This window comes from Mauremys mutica, chromosome 9 (genome assembly GCF_020497125.1).
Source record: "Mauremys mutica isolate MM-2020 ecotype Southern chromosome 9, ASM2049712v1, whole genome shotgun sequence".
In the NCBI taxonomy this organism is placed as follows: domain Eukaryota; kingdom Metazoa; phylum Chordata; order Testudines; family Geoemydidae; genus Mauremys; species Mauremys mutica.
The window spans coordinates 12,650,741-12,669,697 of record NC_059080.1 but is presented as its reverse complement, the minus strand read 5'-3'; the positions used below and the strand labels follow the sequence as shown (position 1 = coordinate 12,669,697).

The 18,957-nt window shown below is 39.1% G+C and overlaps 1 protein-coding gene across 1 annotated transcript; it reads left to right on the top strand.

Annotated features, from left to right (window-relative positions):
- The first annotated feature begins 333 nt into the window (after window positions 1-333).
- FAM199X (family with sequence similarity 199, X-linked) lies at window positions 334-18,276 on the top strand. The gene is made up of 6 exons (XM_045030706.1): window positions 334-711; window positions 4,270-4,489; window positions 8,884-9,033; window positions 9,422-9,583; window positions 11,042-11,302; window positions 12,326-18,276. The coding sequence occupies exons 1-6, from the start codon at window positions 530-532 to the stop codon at window positions 12,494-12,496; spliced, it is 1,146 nt and encodes a 381-aa protein (XP_044886641.1). The 5' UTR covers window positions 334-529; the 3' UTR covers window positions 12,497-18,276.
- Window positions 18,277-18,957: the final 681 nt, after the last annotated feature.

Below are 18,957 nucleotides of genomic sequence, written 5' to 3'. Positions count from 1 at the left end.
TGGGGTTGCTCCTGGGTATAAGTTGTGTGTGTGTTGCTGGGGATGGGGGATGTGTGTGTGGCAGGGGGTGTTCCTGGGGATGGTGTGTGGGGGTGGCTGGTGTATGCTGGGTCTGGGCTGTGTGCGTGGCTGGGGTTGCTCCTGGGTACAAGCTGTGTGTGCTGCTGGACGTGTCCGTGTCTAGCGGTGTTGGATACCGTGTCTCTCTCTCTCTGGCGGGGTGGTGGACGGGTCTGGGCTCTGAGCACTGGCGGCCTAGGGCCGCAGTTCCCCTCCGTCGCAGCAGGGGGCGCGGCCTCCCGCTCTCTTGCCGCAGCCGGAAGCGGCTGGCTCCCGCTCCGCGCTGACTGACGCCTGCCACCGGCCGGCCTGGAATGGCGGCTCCCGCGGCCCGGCTGCTGGGTGTGTGAGCCCCTCGCAGAGCCGGCCCGAGCCCGCGGCCCCCGCCCATGGTGGCGCCCTGGGCCCGCGAGAGCAGCAGGTGCCTGAGGCCGGGCGAGCCGGAGCCGCCGCCCGGGCCCGCGGCGCCATGAGCGAGGCGCTGTACGAGAAGTTCCTGGCCCCGGACGAGCCCTGCCCGCTGCTCTGCCACCAGCCCCCGCCGCGGGCCGCCAGCCTGAGCGAGGAGGGCTGCCTGGATGTCAGCGACTTCGGCTGCCAGCTCTCGTCCTGCCACCGCACCGACCCGCTGCGCCGCTTCCACTCCAGCAGGTGCGGGGCCGGGGGGCTGGGGGGCGCCCCAGGGATCCCCGTCTGGGCGGCCCGGCCGGGGGGGGCTGATCCCCTGCGTGGGGAGCGAGCCCCCGGCTCTTGGCGCTGCTTGCCCTGCCCTGCCCTCGCCCCCCGGCTGTGCGTGGCACAGGCAGCACGTGCCCAGCGCTCTCCCTGCCTCTGGGGCGGATGGGGGTGGCCCCGACCGGGCTGTTTTCCTGTATCTGCCCGTAGGAGTAAAGGTGGTTTTCCCCCAGCAGAGTTAGTGCAATCGGCTCAGCTTCGTGGAAACCCCTCCATCGCCAGAGTGGAACTGACCATTTGGGCAGGTAGAATGAGAGGTTAGGCAAGAGCTGAGCTAGTTTAAATTGAGCTAGCTGGGTTGGGAACTAGCACTCGTTTCCCTAGTGTAGACAAGGCCTTTCTGTGCCTTAGTTCCCTCCTCGCCCACCCCCAAGAAATGTGCAAATCCCTGTATTACTGCCCAGCCACAGTGATATAGTAGCATCGCCAGTAAGCCTTCACTAAGCCAAAAAACCCATACTGTGCTAAGTATCAGAGGGGTAGCCAGGTTAGTCTGGATCTGTAAAAAGTGACAGAGTACAGGACTCTTTGTCGCTTCTTACTATGCTAGTAACTATTTGTGTCTCCTCCACCCCAATCCCAGCATGCTTGTAAAACACAGCCAGCCCACATACATGCCAAATACCGTTTGGATTTGGCTTGCTTTCTGCAGGGCTAATTAGTTTAATGACATTATGGCTGGTATTAAAATGGTTCACATAGCCATCCTATGGTGCATTTGTGGCCTTTTTGAATCTTCTAGAAATCATTGTGTTTGGGAACTGTGGGATAGGAACTCAGAGGGTGTTGCAGCTGAAACAATTTAGAACAGCACTAGTGTCGGCACAAAGCAAGCCTACAAAGATTCAGAACATGAGTCAGAATGGCTAGAGTGGATGGATCAAAATGTTTCTGCTTGAACTAGTGCAGTCTTCACATTTCGGTTAAGAACTGTTTGATTTTTCTGGCGCAAATAGAGTCTTATGGCATTGGTGAGGTGTAACTTCCAAAAGTGCTTAACTAGTTTTGCTAAAAACTACCACGTCTGTTTACTACAAAAGACAAATCAATTCCCAAAGTGAAAAAATAATTTTGTCCACCCAAGAAGCAGATCTTGTATATGTGTACATGGAAGTGACTTTTTGTATGTCAATAATCAGTCATGCTAAAGTTGCGACAACTTACAGATCTGGGCCTTAGATGTGAATTCAAGTTAGTTTTGATGATTCTCAGTTTAGACTTCAAAATGTTTTTGCATTATACATGTGCATCTAACTCCCCCACACTTTACTTTTTTTATTATTTAATGTAAATATGGCAAGTACTTTGCAAAGTTTAAATTTAGACTGAGAAGTAACATACCAACTTCCAGCTCAATTTACATTAAAATAAGTTAACTTAGGCTTTGTCTACCCTGGCACTTTTGTTGCTAAAACGTTTGTCGCTCGCGGATGTGAAAAAACACCCCCCTGAATGACAAAAGTTTTAGTGATGAAAAGCGCCCGTGTGGACAGTGCTTAGTCGGCGGGAGTGGCACTCCTGTTGATGAAGCTACTGCCTCTCATTGGGGGTGGTTGTATTTTGTTGACGGACGAGCTCGCTCCTGGTGATAGAGCAGCCACACAGCGCACCTTACAAACATGGTTGACAGTGGAAAAGCTGACAGGCCCTTAATCATAGCATTGCTAGCCATCATTCTAATACAAACATGATCAAATAAGTGTGCTTTCATTACTCAGTGTGAATTCAATTATATTTTCTCCCTCCGGGCTTTTGCACTATACTGCTATAAAGCCTGCATGTGACCTAAACAATAGGTTCATGTATTTCTGATCAAATGTGAGTGGCAAGCTTGTAAATGTATGTGTAGGTTATTTTTAAATGTTCCTCCTTATAACATACCTGTCATTCAAGTTTCTGAGCATGTGTAACCAGCTTCTGTCAGTTAACACATCAGTATTCTGCACCTTGAGCTAGTTCCTCATTTCTTTAGGAAAGTGTATAACTTGTCTTCATTATTTTTTTTAATTCACTTTGTCCTTGTCATCTTTCAGAATATTCTACTTACTTCCATAGTGTCTGCAAGTGCTCTGTATCTTTTGAAATTTCAAGTAAATATAATGCAATTCTCATGTATTTAGGTATACTATGTTCAGCAGCCAGACACCACTTTTTCTTTCATCAAGTTTTTGAACTATTTTGGTGTTTGTGTCTGATCAAGTATAAGGAGGCTAGCAATGGCTTTTACAGCCCATGAACTTCCCATAGGAAATAGCAAATACGGTATTATTTAGGCCACCCATCTTCATTCATTAATGATTTAGGGCAAATATTTGGCCTGTTGGAATGTGCAAATGCCATCCCAAGAAACAAGTGTTGACAAGCAAGCATATGTGAAAATCAAGTAAAGGTGCTGAGAGGCATGCTTCCCACATCAGAAGGTGTTGCTCTTCAGTCTGTGATTAAAGGGATATTCCAATAGTAATCAATATGTCAAATGGATAAAACTTCACATATTAAACATAGCTTGCATGGCTTTGTACAGTGACTTTTGGAAACCTTTGACTTTTCCAAACTCTTCTGGGATTGAGCCAGAGTGCTGTCCAATTGTGAAACATAGTCAAGTCTCTGCTCATCATATTGGTGAAAAATAATTGAGATGCTGAAACAAATTTCCTGACCTTGCTAAACTTCATGTGAGTAGGTCAGCAGAGTGAAAACCTGTTCCACGGTTTTCTGTGAGACCAGACAGACTTTCCAGTTGGAAATATACTTTCCCTGATTAGCACAATTAAATAATTTGTAATAATGAAGCTGTGGAGAACATAATCAATCTTTTTAAATTAGTATTGATTGAGGTATTGGATTTTTTTCAAGTGGATCACTTTCTGTATTCTCTGCTCTTCTGTGTCATCTTTAGAATGAAAAGCTCTGTATCCTATGTCTTTTTTGGCTTTGAGAACAGAGCCCAAAATATTGAGTAAATGAGTCCCAGATGTTTCCCTGGCAAGCATTGACTTCATGGGATCTACTCACATGAGAGAGAGTTATGCTTGCTGACTCCCTGTTCTGTCTTTTAAACACAAGACCATCCTCCCTCCCTCATCTAGTGTTGGTACCTTTAATTTTGTCATGCCTATTATGGAAATACTTTTAATGGAGGTTTAAACAAACTGGAAATAGTTTTTAAAAACTACATTTAATTAGAAATCCGAGACTCAAATATGAGGAAATTATGGCTCTCTGTTGGAATTTATTATTACACATAGTCTTTGAGTATTCATCCTTTGAATTTTTCTTGATTTTGTGTGTGTAAATTAGGCTCTTACTATCTATTGAAATGCATCTTATTAGATGAATGAACTTATTTCCAGCAAAATCCACATGTAACAACTGATACAAAGGTATGGATATTTTAATGTACATCTTCAAAGGACAAAACATTTTTTCGGGGAGTGTGTGTACTGCTGTTAATTTGTTTGGTATGCTTTGCAGGTGGAACTTGACTTCTTGTGGAACAAGTGTAGCCAGCTCAGAATGCAGCGAGGAGCTGTTTTCATCAGTTTCAGTTGGTGATCAGGATGACTGCTACTCTCTATTGGATGACCAGGAGTTCACATCTTTTGATCTGTTCCCAGAGGGTAGTGTCTGCAGTGATGTCTCCTCTTCTATCAGCACATACTGGGATTGGTCAGACAGCGAGTTTGAGTGGCAGGTAAACTATTACTGTGGTCAGTGCAGCAGATGAAGTGGGATCTACTAGCTGCTGTTTGCAGTTTTGACTCAGAAGTAAATGTTTGAGGCTCTTTGATGGCACGATAAACTCCCACTGCCTATACTGAGATTCAGCAGTAAAGGAAGTGTTTTGATAGACCATTTTATTACAAAGTTCCCATGTAGAATTTTGATGACAAGACATGACCAGCTTCTGAAATAGGGCTGTTGCATATTAGGGTCACGTTCATTTTTAGTTATTAGCATATCTTGCATCTGAGGCCCAGTCCTTTGGTGTGGGGCATCTGCATGTGTATTGGAATCTGGCTGTGTATACCTTGCATTGGCATTCAGTGTGGCTGGGTTGCCGCTGTGTTCTTAATTCCCATTTGTGATTTTGGCTCTGTGTGACCGGTAGTAATCACTGTGGACCAGCCATATGTTCTGTGGTCCAAGGATATCATAGAAATCATAGAATCTCAGGGTTGGAAGGGACCTCAGCAGATCATCTAGTCCAGGGGTCGGCAACCGGTGGCTCGCGGCTCGCCAGGGTAAGCACCCTGGCGGGCCGGCCCGGTTTGTTTATCTGCCGCGTCGGCAAGTTCGGCCGACCGCGACTCCCACTGGCCGCGGTTTACGGTCCCAGGCCAATGCGGGAGGCAGGAAGCGGCGCGAGCCGAGGGATGTTCTGGCCGCGGCTTCCTGCCTCCCGCATTGGCCTGGGACCGTAAACCGCAGCCAGTGGGAGCTGCGATCGGCCGAACTTGCTGATGCGGCAGATAAACAAACCGGGCCGGCCCGCCAGGGTGCTTACCCTGGCGAGCCGCGAGCCACCGGTTGCCGACCCCTGATCTAGTCCAACCCCCTGCTCAAAGCAGGACCAATCCCCAGACAGATTTATTTTTTTTTTTTTACCCCAGTTCCCTAAATGGCCCCCTCAAGGATTGAACTCACAACCCTGGGTTTAGCAGGCCAATGCCAGAGTGCAAAGGTGAGCTTTGTGCTACCGTGGCACTTTCCTCCCAATCTGTTATGTGCAATTCGATCTGACATCAGATTCTAATCTGGTATCTTTACAATTTTTGTTTTGTTTTTGCATATAGCAGTGTTTCACCTGTGGAACGTGCAGATGTTCTTTCTGTTACAGGTTTAGATTTGATTATTTTAACTGTAGTTAAATATATGGAGCATGCTGTTCTAGGATAAGTGTAATCATCAATTAAAAGCATAATCTTCTCTTCATCTTTCATGGACTTTAGTCATGTCATACAGAGTATGTAATAGTCTGCAGCCATAGAAACATACTCTCTGTTCCAAATGTGATTTAACCCCCCTCCACCCCAATTTAAGCATTCCATGATGAATTAGGAATGTTACAGATATCCTGCAAAAGAAAAACTGTAAATGATATTGTGTAGGATAGCATTAGCTAAAAGTAGCTCCATGTTTCTTACTGCAGCTTTAGAATCCCAATTTTCAACTATATCCCTTGTACAAAAAGAATTCCAACTGCAGTTTTATAATGCAGCTTATAGAAATACCTCAGAAAATTACCCAGATGACTTAGTTCCTCATTGAGATGTGAAATGTTCATTACCAGGTGGGCACAGTGGGATTATTTTAAAAGAAAATTTCCTGATTATTTGAATAGCTGGCAGTTTTCCTTTTGAGTAGTTACTGGACATTTTTTCTGTAAGCATTTGCTAGAAGAGACCTACTTGACTGGACTTGTAGAGCTTTGGAAAATATTTTTTCATTGCTTTCACAACCTTACACAGCAAATTCAATAAGTGAGTAATTCAGTTGTCACATTTACACTTGAAGTGGATCAGAAATTACATGTCAGTTGTACAAATGAAGCTAGTTAAAATTCTGCTGTTGCTTACAGGAAAAAAAACGTGATGCAGGTATCTTGTGTAGTTACTGTGTATAGTACAAATAAATAGGTTTCCAATCTTCTCAAACCATACTTTTAGAATAGAATGTTAGTTTATTTTACAATGGAAAATATTCCCAATTATATAACTTTTATTAAACACCTGTAATTATGACAGGTTAATTATGGGTTCCCTGGGTACACAAACGTGCAGGTAATTAGAACTGTATGGTTCAGAATGTCTTTTTTAATAAATAACCTCATAATTAGAAATGTGGCTCGATAAACAAAAGATAGTAAACTGAATATTAAATTTTTGGGTAAAATTAAATACCTTTATTTTAGGGCGTCCCTTTGAAATTTAAAGCTACCATTTTTTTTATATGTGCATACGTTTGTCTTTGTAGGATCTAAAAAAATGAATTACAGTCCTTAAATGACAATAATAGTATTTTCTGCAACGTTAGGGCCATCTGGGTTTAAGTAACAATGTACTGTCATTTGAGTTTTATTTCTAAACTTTTGAATAGTCTTTTTTAAATGAGTGTTATTTACGTTAATAGGAATGAACAAAAAACTCCATCTTTTTTTAAATAAACCTCCAAAACATTAATGTACTAACACTTTTTTTTAAATGTGAAAAACTCAAATTCCACATGTTCCAGGAATTGGTATGTATATAACACATGCAATTTTGAAAACCAAAATCTAATCAAAGTAAACTTAAATCCAGAAAACCAATTGCAATAACCATTTTAAAATTAATTTATAAATCTGTTGCTTCCCTTCTCTAAGCATCTGAGCACCTTATAATAACTAGTTACTTTTATAAAATAAAATACCAGCTTTTCAATGTAAAGGTCAGCAATTAAACCCTGTTCCTCCACTTCCTATTTTTAAACTAAGTAAAACATTCTCAGAAATTTGACCAAACAGATAAGTATTGTACTGCCCTGAAGCATGTTAAACTCTGGCTGAGGTGGACTTCTAGAAGGAGCACTTTGCCCTGCCATGGGAAGTTTAAGCTGCATATATTGACAGTTACTCATGTGATGGAGGAGAGAGAAGTTCCAGATTATAAATATCCTCTTGAATGGTACTCAGCACAGACGTGAGTAAGTAGCCATTGCGGACAACAGGTTTGTGCTGCATCCTGCGCTAACTGAAGCTTTTAGGGACTTTTCAAGGCTAGTCCCAAGTAGCATGTGTTGTGGTTAATGCAGTCTGGAGGTAATAAACATGGATCACTGGTTTGGGGATACCTCAGAAAACAATGATCACAACCTCCAGGCCAGCCATACACGAAAAAAGATAGTATGTGCTACAGCTAATAGCTGAGACCGCAGGTGTAGTGATAAAATCCAGACTGCAAACTTACACCCACACAAATGGAAGGGAAGTGGAGACTACAGTGATAGAACAATACAGAAATGAGGATTTCACATCCCAGCTATTGATAAGTGAGTTCTTGCCAGACAGGATGCTATCAAACTAAGTTTCCTTTTACATCTTCTAGGCTCTTCCCTTTCTCTGGAGGTGATAGGTTTATCAGGACAAGATTGTGTTCCTAACAGCCCAGTAGCACCTTATTTCAATGTGACTAGTTTGGAATGAGGATGTGACCATACACTTCCCAGTTTATGGCTGGCCTCTTCTGCTTAGCTGAAGGCCTTAGCCTAAGAACCAGGCCTCAGACTGTCACAGTAAGAGAAGGCCCTTACACCGGCAGACAGTGATTTTGATTCTTTTATACCTCTATAACTAGCTAAGTGATAAGAATTACACCTAAATTCTTAAAGTATAGGCCTTTGCAGACAGGCCTGAATATCTATATCCTAACACCTACAGCTGGGGGAGAAATCTGGGGTGGGTCTGACCCATCCCCGGATGCCGTGCAGGGGAAGAGGAAGTCCAGTCCTCCCCAGTCCAGCCAGGACTAGCAGGTGAGCCTAGTGCAAGGGTAGGAGCCACCAGCCGGGTCTTCCCCAGTTCTGCTCTCTTCCCCAGAGCAATTTATCTCTCTGCCGGCTGCCCTGGGCATCCAGTACTGATGGGGAGGGTTTCGTGACCGCTCTCATGGCTTCCCTTTGCTTCCCCGTCAGAAAGTCATTTTTCTGCGGGGGGACATAAATTCTGCGCATACACAGTGGTGCAGAATTCCCCAAGGAATAGAATATACTAGCATAGCATGTTAATGGATAGGGAAGAGTGAAATGCTGCATAATTCTGCCATTTCCCTGAATGCAAATTGAAAAGGGAAATCATGAAGTAGAAAGCTGCATAGTTTGAGTTTGCTACATTTCACTACTGCACATGGTTCATGAAATTAACTTTTGTGCTTTGCAGTTGTAAATCATTGTTGGGAAATTGTTGGTTTGTTTGGATTAAGAGCTTATACTTTGCCCATTTGACAGCATATTTTGCATGGTTAATAGTATTGATCTGACTGTTTTTCTACTCCTACCTAGCATATTTTGAGATTTTGTTCTATTTCTTTTTTTTCTTTGTACACCTACAAGTTGCCTGGCAGTGACATTGCAAGTGGGAGTGATGTACTTTCTGATGTCATACCTAGTATTCCAAGCTCTCCGTGCTTGCTTCCAAAAAAGAAAAACAAGCATAGGAATCTTGATGAACTCCCATGGAGCGCAATGACAAATGATGAACAGGTAAGCTTTGTTTTTATTTGTATTGGAGAGAGCCAGTATAGATGTACAGAATAATTAAGACTCAATTAAATTGTTAGTTTAATAAAAGTTCTATTGGTTACAGCAATGTAAGCATGATTTTGAACAATTGTACATGGCTATTGAAGTGAGAGATGAAATTCCTTGTCAAGTGTTCATATAGAGACGGTTAACTTTTTCCTTTACTTTTCATTCTGAATTTTTATCTTCGATGATACTCAACTAGGTTGAGTCAAGAATCATAGGAAATGCAACATTTGAGAGCATTTCTTTGATCCCACATGGTACTGGTTCCTTCCTTTTACTTCTGCTTTGACTCATATTAAGAGCTAAAAGTTTTTAATAACTTTGTGTGTTTTGTTTTTATTAGGTTGAATATATTGAATACCTGAGTCGGAAAGTCAGTACTGAGATGGGTCTTCGAGAGCAACTTGATATTATTAAAATTATTGATCCCACTGCTCAGATCTCGCCTACAGATAGCGAGTTTATTATTGAATTAAACTGTCTCACAGATGAAAAATTGAAACAAGTAAGTTAAAATTTTAGTATGTGTCTCTTGAATTGGAGTTACCATTGGCCTCTGACATGTGGTAAGTGTTGATACATGTCTTGGAAAATCATCTATTGGGTTGTGACTAATTATTTTTTCCATATTCATGGAGTACCAGTGGGCAGGATGGAACACACAGTTTGTTGTTGAACTTTGGCTTTCTTCAACAGTTTCATATCAGTATGTGATCTTGGACCTTATATGAAACACATTAATTACATAAATGTGACTGAAGTGGTAAGTTAGTTCTGGTATATGAAACAATTTCAGACAAAATACTTGCTGAGTAACTTTCAAGATTTAGGCCTCAATCCTGCAACTGCTTCCTCTGGTGTGTAACTTCACTCACATGAGTAGTCCCAAAGTGAAGGTACCGCTTGTGTGACTATCCTTATACATCTACATAAGGATTGGGGCCTTAATTTGCTTGCAAAAACAAAACAAAACTTTAACCCCCCCCCCCCCCCAAAAAAAAAAACAAAACCCACAGGCACATATTGAGTAGATTTGATTAAAGGCTAGATCATTACTTTGTAAAGTAGCTTACCCTTTTTCTTGAGTTTGGATTTCTTGTTCTTACAGAACTGGAATTCTCATGAGAGATGATGTAATTCTTCTTCTGATTGATTTGGCAGCTTTCTATATGAACATTTTTTGGGGGAAAAAACATTGAAGCAAGAGGATTATTGGCCTTATAGAAAATAGAGCAGTAATAATGCTTCACTGCGTGTGCAGAGTAGCTACTCAGCCAACCCTTAGTGTCACTTGATGAGGTGGACGGTACTGCATAGCTTCATCTTTATCATAAGCTTTGTTTTCCCTCCTTATATTATTGCTGAACCTGTTTTGCGGCCCGGTGTTGGCATGATGCCAAGTACCCTCAGCTTTTATTGAATTCAATCGAAATTGAGAGCACTCAGGTCCCTCATAGATTCATGCCCATTTCATATTTCAGAACACTTAAAAAACCCTAATCCTAACCTAAAATGAGTAAGAATCTACTCTTCTGAGGGTTACTACTGGATATGTCTGTGTAGTACAATAAGTTTATAAAACATAATTTGCTTAAACAAATGTTAGTTGTCTTTTTACTACTGTGGCTGACCTTTCTACATGGTGGTATATTTTTTGTAATACATTAAATAGAAAGGGGAAGAATGTTTGTTTATATTAAAATAAAAAGAATGTCAGGCAAGTAATTCTCTAGCTAATTAAGTCTGTTATAAGAAAGCCGAAGTGACGATGTTAGTGGTCATTACAATAAGTAGCTTTAACTGGCTAACTGAATCACTGTGTTAGACTATTCTTGGTTTAGTTTTTGCCCCCAGAACTTAGTTGTAATAAACATAAAACGTACAGCTTTTCCACTAAATATGCTTCACAAAACAGTGCCGTACCAATCAAGGTTTTATCATTTTTAATGCTTTTGTTCTAAAGGTGAGAAACTATATCAAGGAACATGGTCCTCGACAACGGTCTGCAAGGGAAAGCTGGAAGAGAAGCAGCTACAGTTGTGCAAGCACCAGTGGTGTGAGTGGTGCAAGTGCCAGCAGTAGCAGTGCCAGTATGGTCAGCTCAGCAAGCAGCAGCAGTTCCAGTGTTGGCAACTCTGCTTCAAATTCCAGTGCCAACATGAGTCGAGCGCACAGTGATAGTAATTTATCCACGAGTGCTGCAGAGAGAATCCGGGATTCAAAAGTAAAACTTCCAATTACGTGTGTGTGTGTGTGTGTGTGTGTGTGAAAGAGTGTGTGCGTGAACTGATTGTCGTATTTTTACTGAAAGAAAAAGTATCACTGATAGTTGCAGGACCCAAGGAAATTATTTGAATAGTTGCCCCATGACATGATAGTAAAATGTCTAAAGGTGTTCTTATATTGCTTCGTACCACTTTTTTTTTTTTTTTTTGCAAGTGAAGAATTATTTTGAGATGTGTGTATGTGGTAGGGCTTAGACTAGTTTGACTTTTGTTTGTTTGAATATTTAAAGAGCTGATAAATCAGCTTGACTTTTTTAATGGTAAAAGCATGTGTTCTTTCTTTGAATTTATTAAAGATCAATTTAATCTTTCAGAGCACAGTACATGAATATTCAAGAATATCTTGATCTTTGTGATATAACTTGTCTGATTTCCTAATTTCTTTTTGTTTATTCAACATATTTCTCTAGGTTACTTGCCCATGCAAGCATGGTTGTACACTGAGAAGTGATTAGTTAAAAGTAACATTACGGCATCTGTGTCTCAGTGATTTTCATTTTGTGTGTGTGTTTCTTCCAATTTTGCAGACTCAGTCTGGGCTTTGGGACAAGCTGATTTCTCTTGGTCTCGTGACTCATCACTTATAGTTAAGGTTCTTCATCTCAAAGGCTCAGTTTTACTATGCATCCTCTTCCAGTGAGCTTTTACAAATATAACTGACAGATACTTAAACAGTTTGGACAATGCACAACATGGAATAGAATTTGCATCTTGCTCACTCTTAGTTTCATTGGCTCTGCATGGCTAAACAGTAAAAAGTTGCTTATTTTAGTGACAAAATTAAGTATGATTTTGAATAAACACATGGAATAGATCTGAGTAAGGGTGCCTTTTTTTAGTCAATTCTCAGAGCAGTTTTATGTTCACTAAAGTCCACCTTTAATGTTTCTAATAAAGGACCATTTATTCCAGTAGTCTAGATATACAAGAACTCACTTTGACATTTGTCTTTATTTTGACAGAAACGTTCTAAGCAGCGGAAGCTACAGCAAAAGGCTTTACGCAAGAGACAGCTGAAAGAGCAGAGACAGGCTCGTAAGGAAAGACTGAGTGGATTGTTTCTTAATGAAGAAGTGCTCTCTTTAAAAGTGACTGAGGAGGACCATGAAGGAGATGTGGATGTTTTAATGTGACAGGGATGAATTTATCAGTGTTCTTTCTAAGCCTTAAGTGTATTATCTTTGTTTACATGCGTTTCTTGACCAAAATTTTGATTAGGACAGAGCTAACAATGTATCAAACAGAGCCCTCTATTGAGTGTAATTTTAATAATTTGAACATTTAGAATTTATTAGAGCGAGCTGACTCTTTAAGACTAACAATTTTGTCTAAGATTGAGTCTTCAACAGACAATTTCACAGTGACTTTAACAAGCTGCTGAGAAGATATTGTCTAAAAAATAAGCCACTGAATTAGGTTTGTATGGTATTTGGTTTCAAGAAGCTAACTGCAATGGATTGTTCTGTTAAATGGGTTGGCACTCTTTCTTAGACACACTGATACTGATAGCAAACTTTGAAAAAAAAACTGTTTCTAAATAGGAAATCTCACCTTTATCTTGTTCTGTGTGTTCCCTTATTTCTTATTAGAAGGTTTGTTTTCATGAAAACAGGATCTTAGTTCTATAAGTTACTCTGTTCTTGCCCCTCACCTTATCAAATCCTAATACTTCATGAAATTAAATTGGATTTTTGGAAATTATGGTTATGATTTCACTCAAAGGATTATGAAGTCATTGGGGAGTAATAAGCAGAAGCAGACTTCTCACCACAAAAAGCTGTAATGCAAATGTCAGTTAGTAACAAAATGTAGAAGAAAATGGGTCATTTTCAAAAGTAGAATTTTTTCTAGGAGGAATTGGCTGTTCTTTAAGATGTAAAACTTAGTCTCCAAAAGGTTATCTTGCTCCTCAATATTTGAATGATTAGTTGTTTGGTTTCTTTGCTAGTCTTATTTATGTTATTAATGGTTAATCAGTACATCCTCTTTCTTGATGTTAAGGAAAAAAACCAAACAAACCTAAAAAATGAAAATCTCATACATTACACTAATATCTACGGTTCAGTCATAGGATACCATTCATAAAAAAAGTCTTAAAGTGTTACTGGAAACCAAAGTGCAAACAATTGATGCCCAAACTTGGTAGATATTTCTTTATGGTCAAAACCATATGTAAGTATAACTATATGCTGTTGCTGTTGGCAAGAGAACCTAATTATTGATGCAGCTGTGTGTTTTAACTGTATGCTGCCAGTTTATTTACCACTTGCAGGATAGTTTAATGTGACGGAACTTTTTTTCGAGGTGTTGTATCATTGCTAATCTAACTCACAGAGTACTGGTTTGGTTGTATAGCCTTTTGAATAAGTGTTGCGGAGGAGAACAAGACACACCTTTTAGTTTTTACTTCTGCACCTGGAAACTCAAATTGAGATGATTTTATTCTTGACAATTAGTAAATGAATTTCTGACTTTATTATGGAAATGTTTGTTGTTGGGTTCATCTTTTGTTTTGGATACAATTGCTGTGTGTTCATTCAAATGCAACTATTAGAGGTGAAAGGTGACTAGAATGACACAGTTCTGAATTCAGGAAGGTGACCTTTCTGATTTATAGTGGAGCTTTGTGAATATCATTTAGATTGGTTCACTCTGGAGATAATGAGTTTGTCTCTTACTGTCAATTTAATGTGGGCTCATCAAACAGGAGTCCTGAAGTGTGTATTTTCAGGATTGGGACCTAACTCTGCTCGTGAATAATTTTACACGTGTGAGTAGTCCTGTCAACTCAGTGTGACTATCCACTAGTGCAAATGTTTGCAGGATTGGGCCCTAAATTAGTCCTGACAGTAGAATTTTATTGTTTTCTGGTGGGCTGCAAAAGTTAAATTAAGGAGAAAAAAATCTGTGGACAAAGAAAATGTTAACAATGATACTACAGTTGAGATCACACTTTCAGTGGAAGATCAAAATAAAAACTTCTATACGTATATGTGACATACGTTTAGACTGTAGCATCTTTGGAAATATTTGTTTGGTAGTAAATGACATAGGCTGACTACAAACTCCAGAACATGGACCACCTGTGAGTTGATGCAAAATATATTGGAGATCTGAAATGTCTAGTAAGTATTTATTCCTTTAAGTATTTAATGCCATGTGCCAAATGAAAGGGCTTCATAAGAGAGAGGTCCACAGTCAAAATAGTAAATGTAAACTCTTCTCAGTTGATTCTTCAAAAGTCACTAACAAGTTTGATTGCCCACTTTCTTCAGTGGCAATGAGAAATATCTTAATTGTCAGTTTTAAAATTCAAATATCTGCTATGTCATTTCTGTCTTGTCATTTGAATATACTGGTAACTTGTCCTAGGCAGTGAGCTTTTATTTTTCATTATTACTTGTCTATTATACACGGTTGCAATAGTAAAATACAAAACCAATCCCATAAACTTTAATAGTAAATCTTGTTTGTAGTGTTAAGTGTAACTCAAACCAAATAATCCTTATGTTTTCTGTTAACAAGTTTCTGAGATGGAGGATAGATGAAATTGTATTGCTGTTAATACTGCTAATTTCAGGGTCCAGTTATTGAACCCTTGTGGCAGAAGTTCACAAATTCATCATGAAACATTTCACGTAATCCATATAGGTATCTATCGCAGCTCAGTACAACCTTTATTTTCTACAGTGGCTTTGAAATATGCGTCTTTATCTAAAGAAAATTGCACATTGGTTGCCACAGAGAGCATTGAAACGCTGAAATTAATTGTAAGAAGGGTGCAATCTCTCAATTTTTTGGGGCATGAAAGTGTCACTTTATTTTTCTATCTCAGCAAGTCTACTCTTCAGAGTGTAAAATTCTTAGTTTTTATTGCAAGAGGTGACCCTCATTTTGGTGAGATGCAACTTTTTTGAGTCACTTATTACCCACTTCAGAGGAGAGTAAATGTTAGTGTGAACCCCAAAGCAGTTTGTCACCCAGACTTACCAGAACGGCAAGTTAGTTAATTTTTCTAAATAATAAATGTCTAACTCTAAACCTTAAGTTGTTTGAGGAAGATCGTGCTATAGTGATAATGTGCAGTAGTAGAGTTCTTATAAAACGGGAAACTTCACTGAAAGGAATGGAGAGCCTGAGGCTTTCTTATTTTTATCTGTTTGTCGTTTGGTAAATGTTATGTGAAATGCTTCACTTCTTTTTATAATTGTTTTAAACTGGATATCATTCAAAGCATTCGTTTTTTGTTTGAAAATACTAGAATATTAAAACAAGACATTGTAGTAGCCTCCAAGCTTTAATTTAAGTTCTCACTTCTATATATAAGGATGTGTATATCCCCATTTGTCATAATGAGGATATATCACTTTTAAATGTGCCTTAAGTTGAGTCTGACATTTGTTTAAAATTATGAATTGGAAAAGAAACATACAAAACTAAAATTATTACAAAATGAATTATTAATTAAAATAGGTCCCTAATAGACAAAATCTGACAATTTTTTGAAGAAATGAAGAGCAGAATGAGTCATCAGTTTAAATGTTAGCCAATATAATTCTTCATTAATATTTTACAATACAAAATGAGAGGAAAAGAAATAGCATTTCTATCCTGGTATGTTAGTGGTCCTATATAAAACAAAGTATACATCTAAATTTAAGCTTAATGGTTAAATAGTTCCAGTTTTCATCAACTTGGATGAATAGTTTCCAGAACTATTTTGGCCTAATGGTGGTGGTGGTTCACCATCACCTGGAGAGTTCAGCTCCTCATTGTATAATTTGATGATGGTAGTCAAGAGTGGAGGAAAAAGTGGCTTCCAAAAGGGTGCTGTTTTAATAATTTGTAGTTTTTAGCATCCTGCAACTAAAGTAAAATCTTAGGTTATTGGTTATTCAGTTATAACTGTGTGGTTCTTTGGTCACCAAACTGAACATTCTTCATTTCTTTATCTCATGCACCTAAATGTTTTGACTTTCTTATCTCTGTCTTGTAAAACCAGTCCATCAGAGGCCGAGTGCTCAGCACCTCAGAAACTAAGTCTGTAGATAATTTCTTTTTTCTGGGGTGCATATTTACACTTTGAGATTGTGTATCTGAGCTGGAGGGAAAATAGCTCCAAGAACAAAAGGCGTAACAGAATGCAAAAAGTTAAATACTTCTGACCCTTCATAGATTTCAATTCTCACATTTGAACAAACAATTTTTTTTCAGCACCAGTGCTTTTTTGTCAATGATTTTGGTATTCACTTATAAAATGCAGTGTCATTCTCATCAGGTACTTGGCCATGGTGTCAATCTAATTTATGGGTTTGTGGTTGAAAAGAATATTTATTTAAGTTTTGCCACATGGATGTTAGTTATTACTGCGATTTGTCAACCCATCTGGTCTTTGCAGGACTGGCATCGTAGATACAGAAAGAACCCAAACTGTTAAAATTTTAGATCTTTGAACTGCTTTTTTAAAAGTCCAATCCTGCTTTTTATCCCTTGATGGAAATTTAAATCTTGGAAGCAATGTACAAGTGGAGAAGGAAGTGGTAATAGTTATTTTGTTCCTGAGTATTGGTTCTGTGGCTATCCTGAACTTTCTAACAGCTGTGATATAAATGTAATCCATTTAAACTCTGCAAAAACATTAACAGTTTGCCTGGGAATTATTTCTCTATAAAGGCTTAGAAGGAGCACTGAAAATCAGATTGCAAGAGGACTGTTTAAAAAAAAAAAGGCAAAAGTCTTGAGCATGATTAAACATGAGGAAGAAAGAACTGCCTGACAGCCCTGTTCACTTTTTGTATTTGTATAGCTAATTCCATCATCTGTTTTGTTTGAAATGGTTTCAGTATTTTCTTCCTTTAACAGCCTGACAAATTTAATTAGATTAAAAGTTGATAAACTTACATTAAATGCAATGTTACATTCAGTACAGAATGCTTACTGAGAGCAGTAAGCAAAAATCAGATCTCTTCTCTTGGTTCAATATTTAGATTTTGAATGTGAACTTTTTTATATTGTGGTCAATAAAACCTGTGGAGATCTTTCTTTAGTAATTATTACTTAAATTTATACATATGCATTTAAACTATTAAAGAGTACATACTAGATGTGGAAAAATGTGTATAAATTTGAAAATATATATTGATCTGAGTTGCTGAAAGGCCAGAAGCCTGTACTTTTCCTATATGGCTGCTTGAACTTCAAAAGTAGGTTGACATGTTGGCCTTTAAATATTGGTGATGTCTAAAAATTTATTTTAGATGTCTGAAGCATCATGTTAGGCCTCAGTTTCTCATGGCCAGCATTTAAGACAAGCTGGCCTAATGGTCACTACTTTGTTGACTAATTAATCCTGCAATTCTTGTGCATGGAAAACTCAGATGAAATGGGTTGTATGCATTAAGACCCATTCTTGCAGCCCTTGATTTGTGAAGTGCAGATTTTAGCCAAACTCAAACCTTGTACGTTTGAAGCTTTGGTCTGAATGAATCATAGCCAGAGAAGAGAAATGCAGAGAGCTTTAAAACATTTCATAATGTGGTTAAAATTTTCAAATTAATTCAATTCTAAATTGGAACCCTGAGACTAAAGGTCATAAGTAAAGCAAGGAGGAATTTGTCTCATTTGAAAAATCTGCTTCAAATAGTCTTAAGAGTTATAATGTATAAAACTGTTAAATTGGAGCTATTTTCCCAGGGTTTCTGCTACATGTATTGCAACAATGCACTTTTGTACATAAAACTGTCTTCTGTAAATTCTGTACCTACTTGCCACAATGTTTATAGAAAGCTTTTTTTCTGAAGTTGTGAAGAACTGCAACACTGGTGACTGACTTTATTTTCAGCTCTGCATTGTATTTAAAATAGTCATGTGAACATCAAAGTACGGGTTGGAATTAAAAGTAACATAGCAAAAATGTGCTGATGAAACTGAAAAATGTGGTGTCTTGTTTTGAACAATAAAGTTTGACATGGGGTTTATGTGCCCGTTGCCCATCTTCTGGGCAGATGGCATAAAGAAATGCAGCATGTTTAAACTGCCTTTGGTAGTAGACAGCATGTACAGCCCTAATTGTTCATAATAAATAACCAAGCAAAGGTTCATAGTAAAACTTACACTTGACTAAAGCAGATGTGCTTTCAGTTGAACTCTGATGGATCAGAGGAAATGAGTTACATAACCTGAGACCCACTAGCAAAAATGCTCTGGCTTTAATCAGTGACTGCGCCTACAGGTTTCAGAGTAGTAGCTGTGTTAGTCTGTATCAGCAAAAACAGGAGTTCTTGTGGCACCTTAGAGACTAACAAATTTATTTGGGCATAAGCTTTCATGGGCTAGAACCCTCGAAAGCTTATGCCCAAATAAATGTTAGTCTCTAAGGAGCCACAAGGACTCCTCTTTGTTTTTGCACCTACAGACTGTCACCAAAATTTCTCATTTGTTCTCTACGATCATGGTGCTGTGCATAGGGACAGGAAGTCTTTAACTGTACATCTTCACTGCAGAGTTAATCTATCCCCACATACACATCTCTTATCTGAGTTGAGTGGTGCTTTCAACCTAGGCTAGCTGGCCTATCCTGGGATATTGGCTAAAG

What these genes read in the sequence shown, in the direction of transcription:
- FAM199X (XM_045030706.1), top strand. Translation starts at nt 530, where the DNA reads ATGAGCGAGGCGCTGTACGAGAAGTTCCTGGCCCCGGACGAGCCCTGC. An exon ending in CAATGACAAATGATGAACAG is followed by an intron (nt 9,034 to 9,421) that starts GTAAGCTTTGTT and finishes TGTTTTTATTAG; the next exon opens with GTTGAATATATTGAATACCT. An exon ending in CAGATGAAAAATTGAAACAA is followed by an intron (nt 9,584 to 11,041) that starts GTAAGTTAAAAT and finishes TTTGTTCTAAAG; the next exon opens with GTGAGAAACTATATCAAGGA.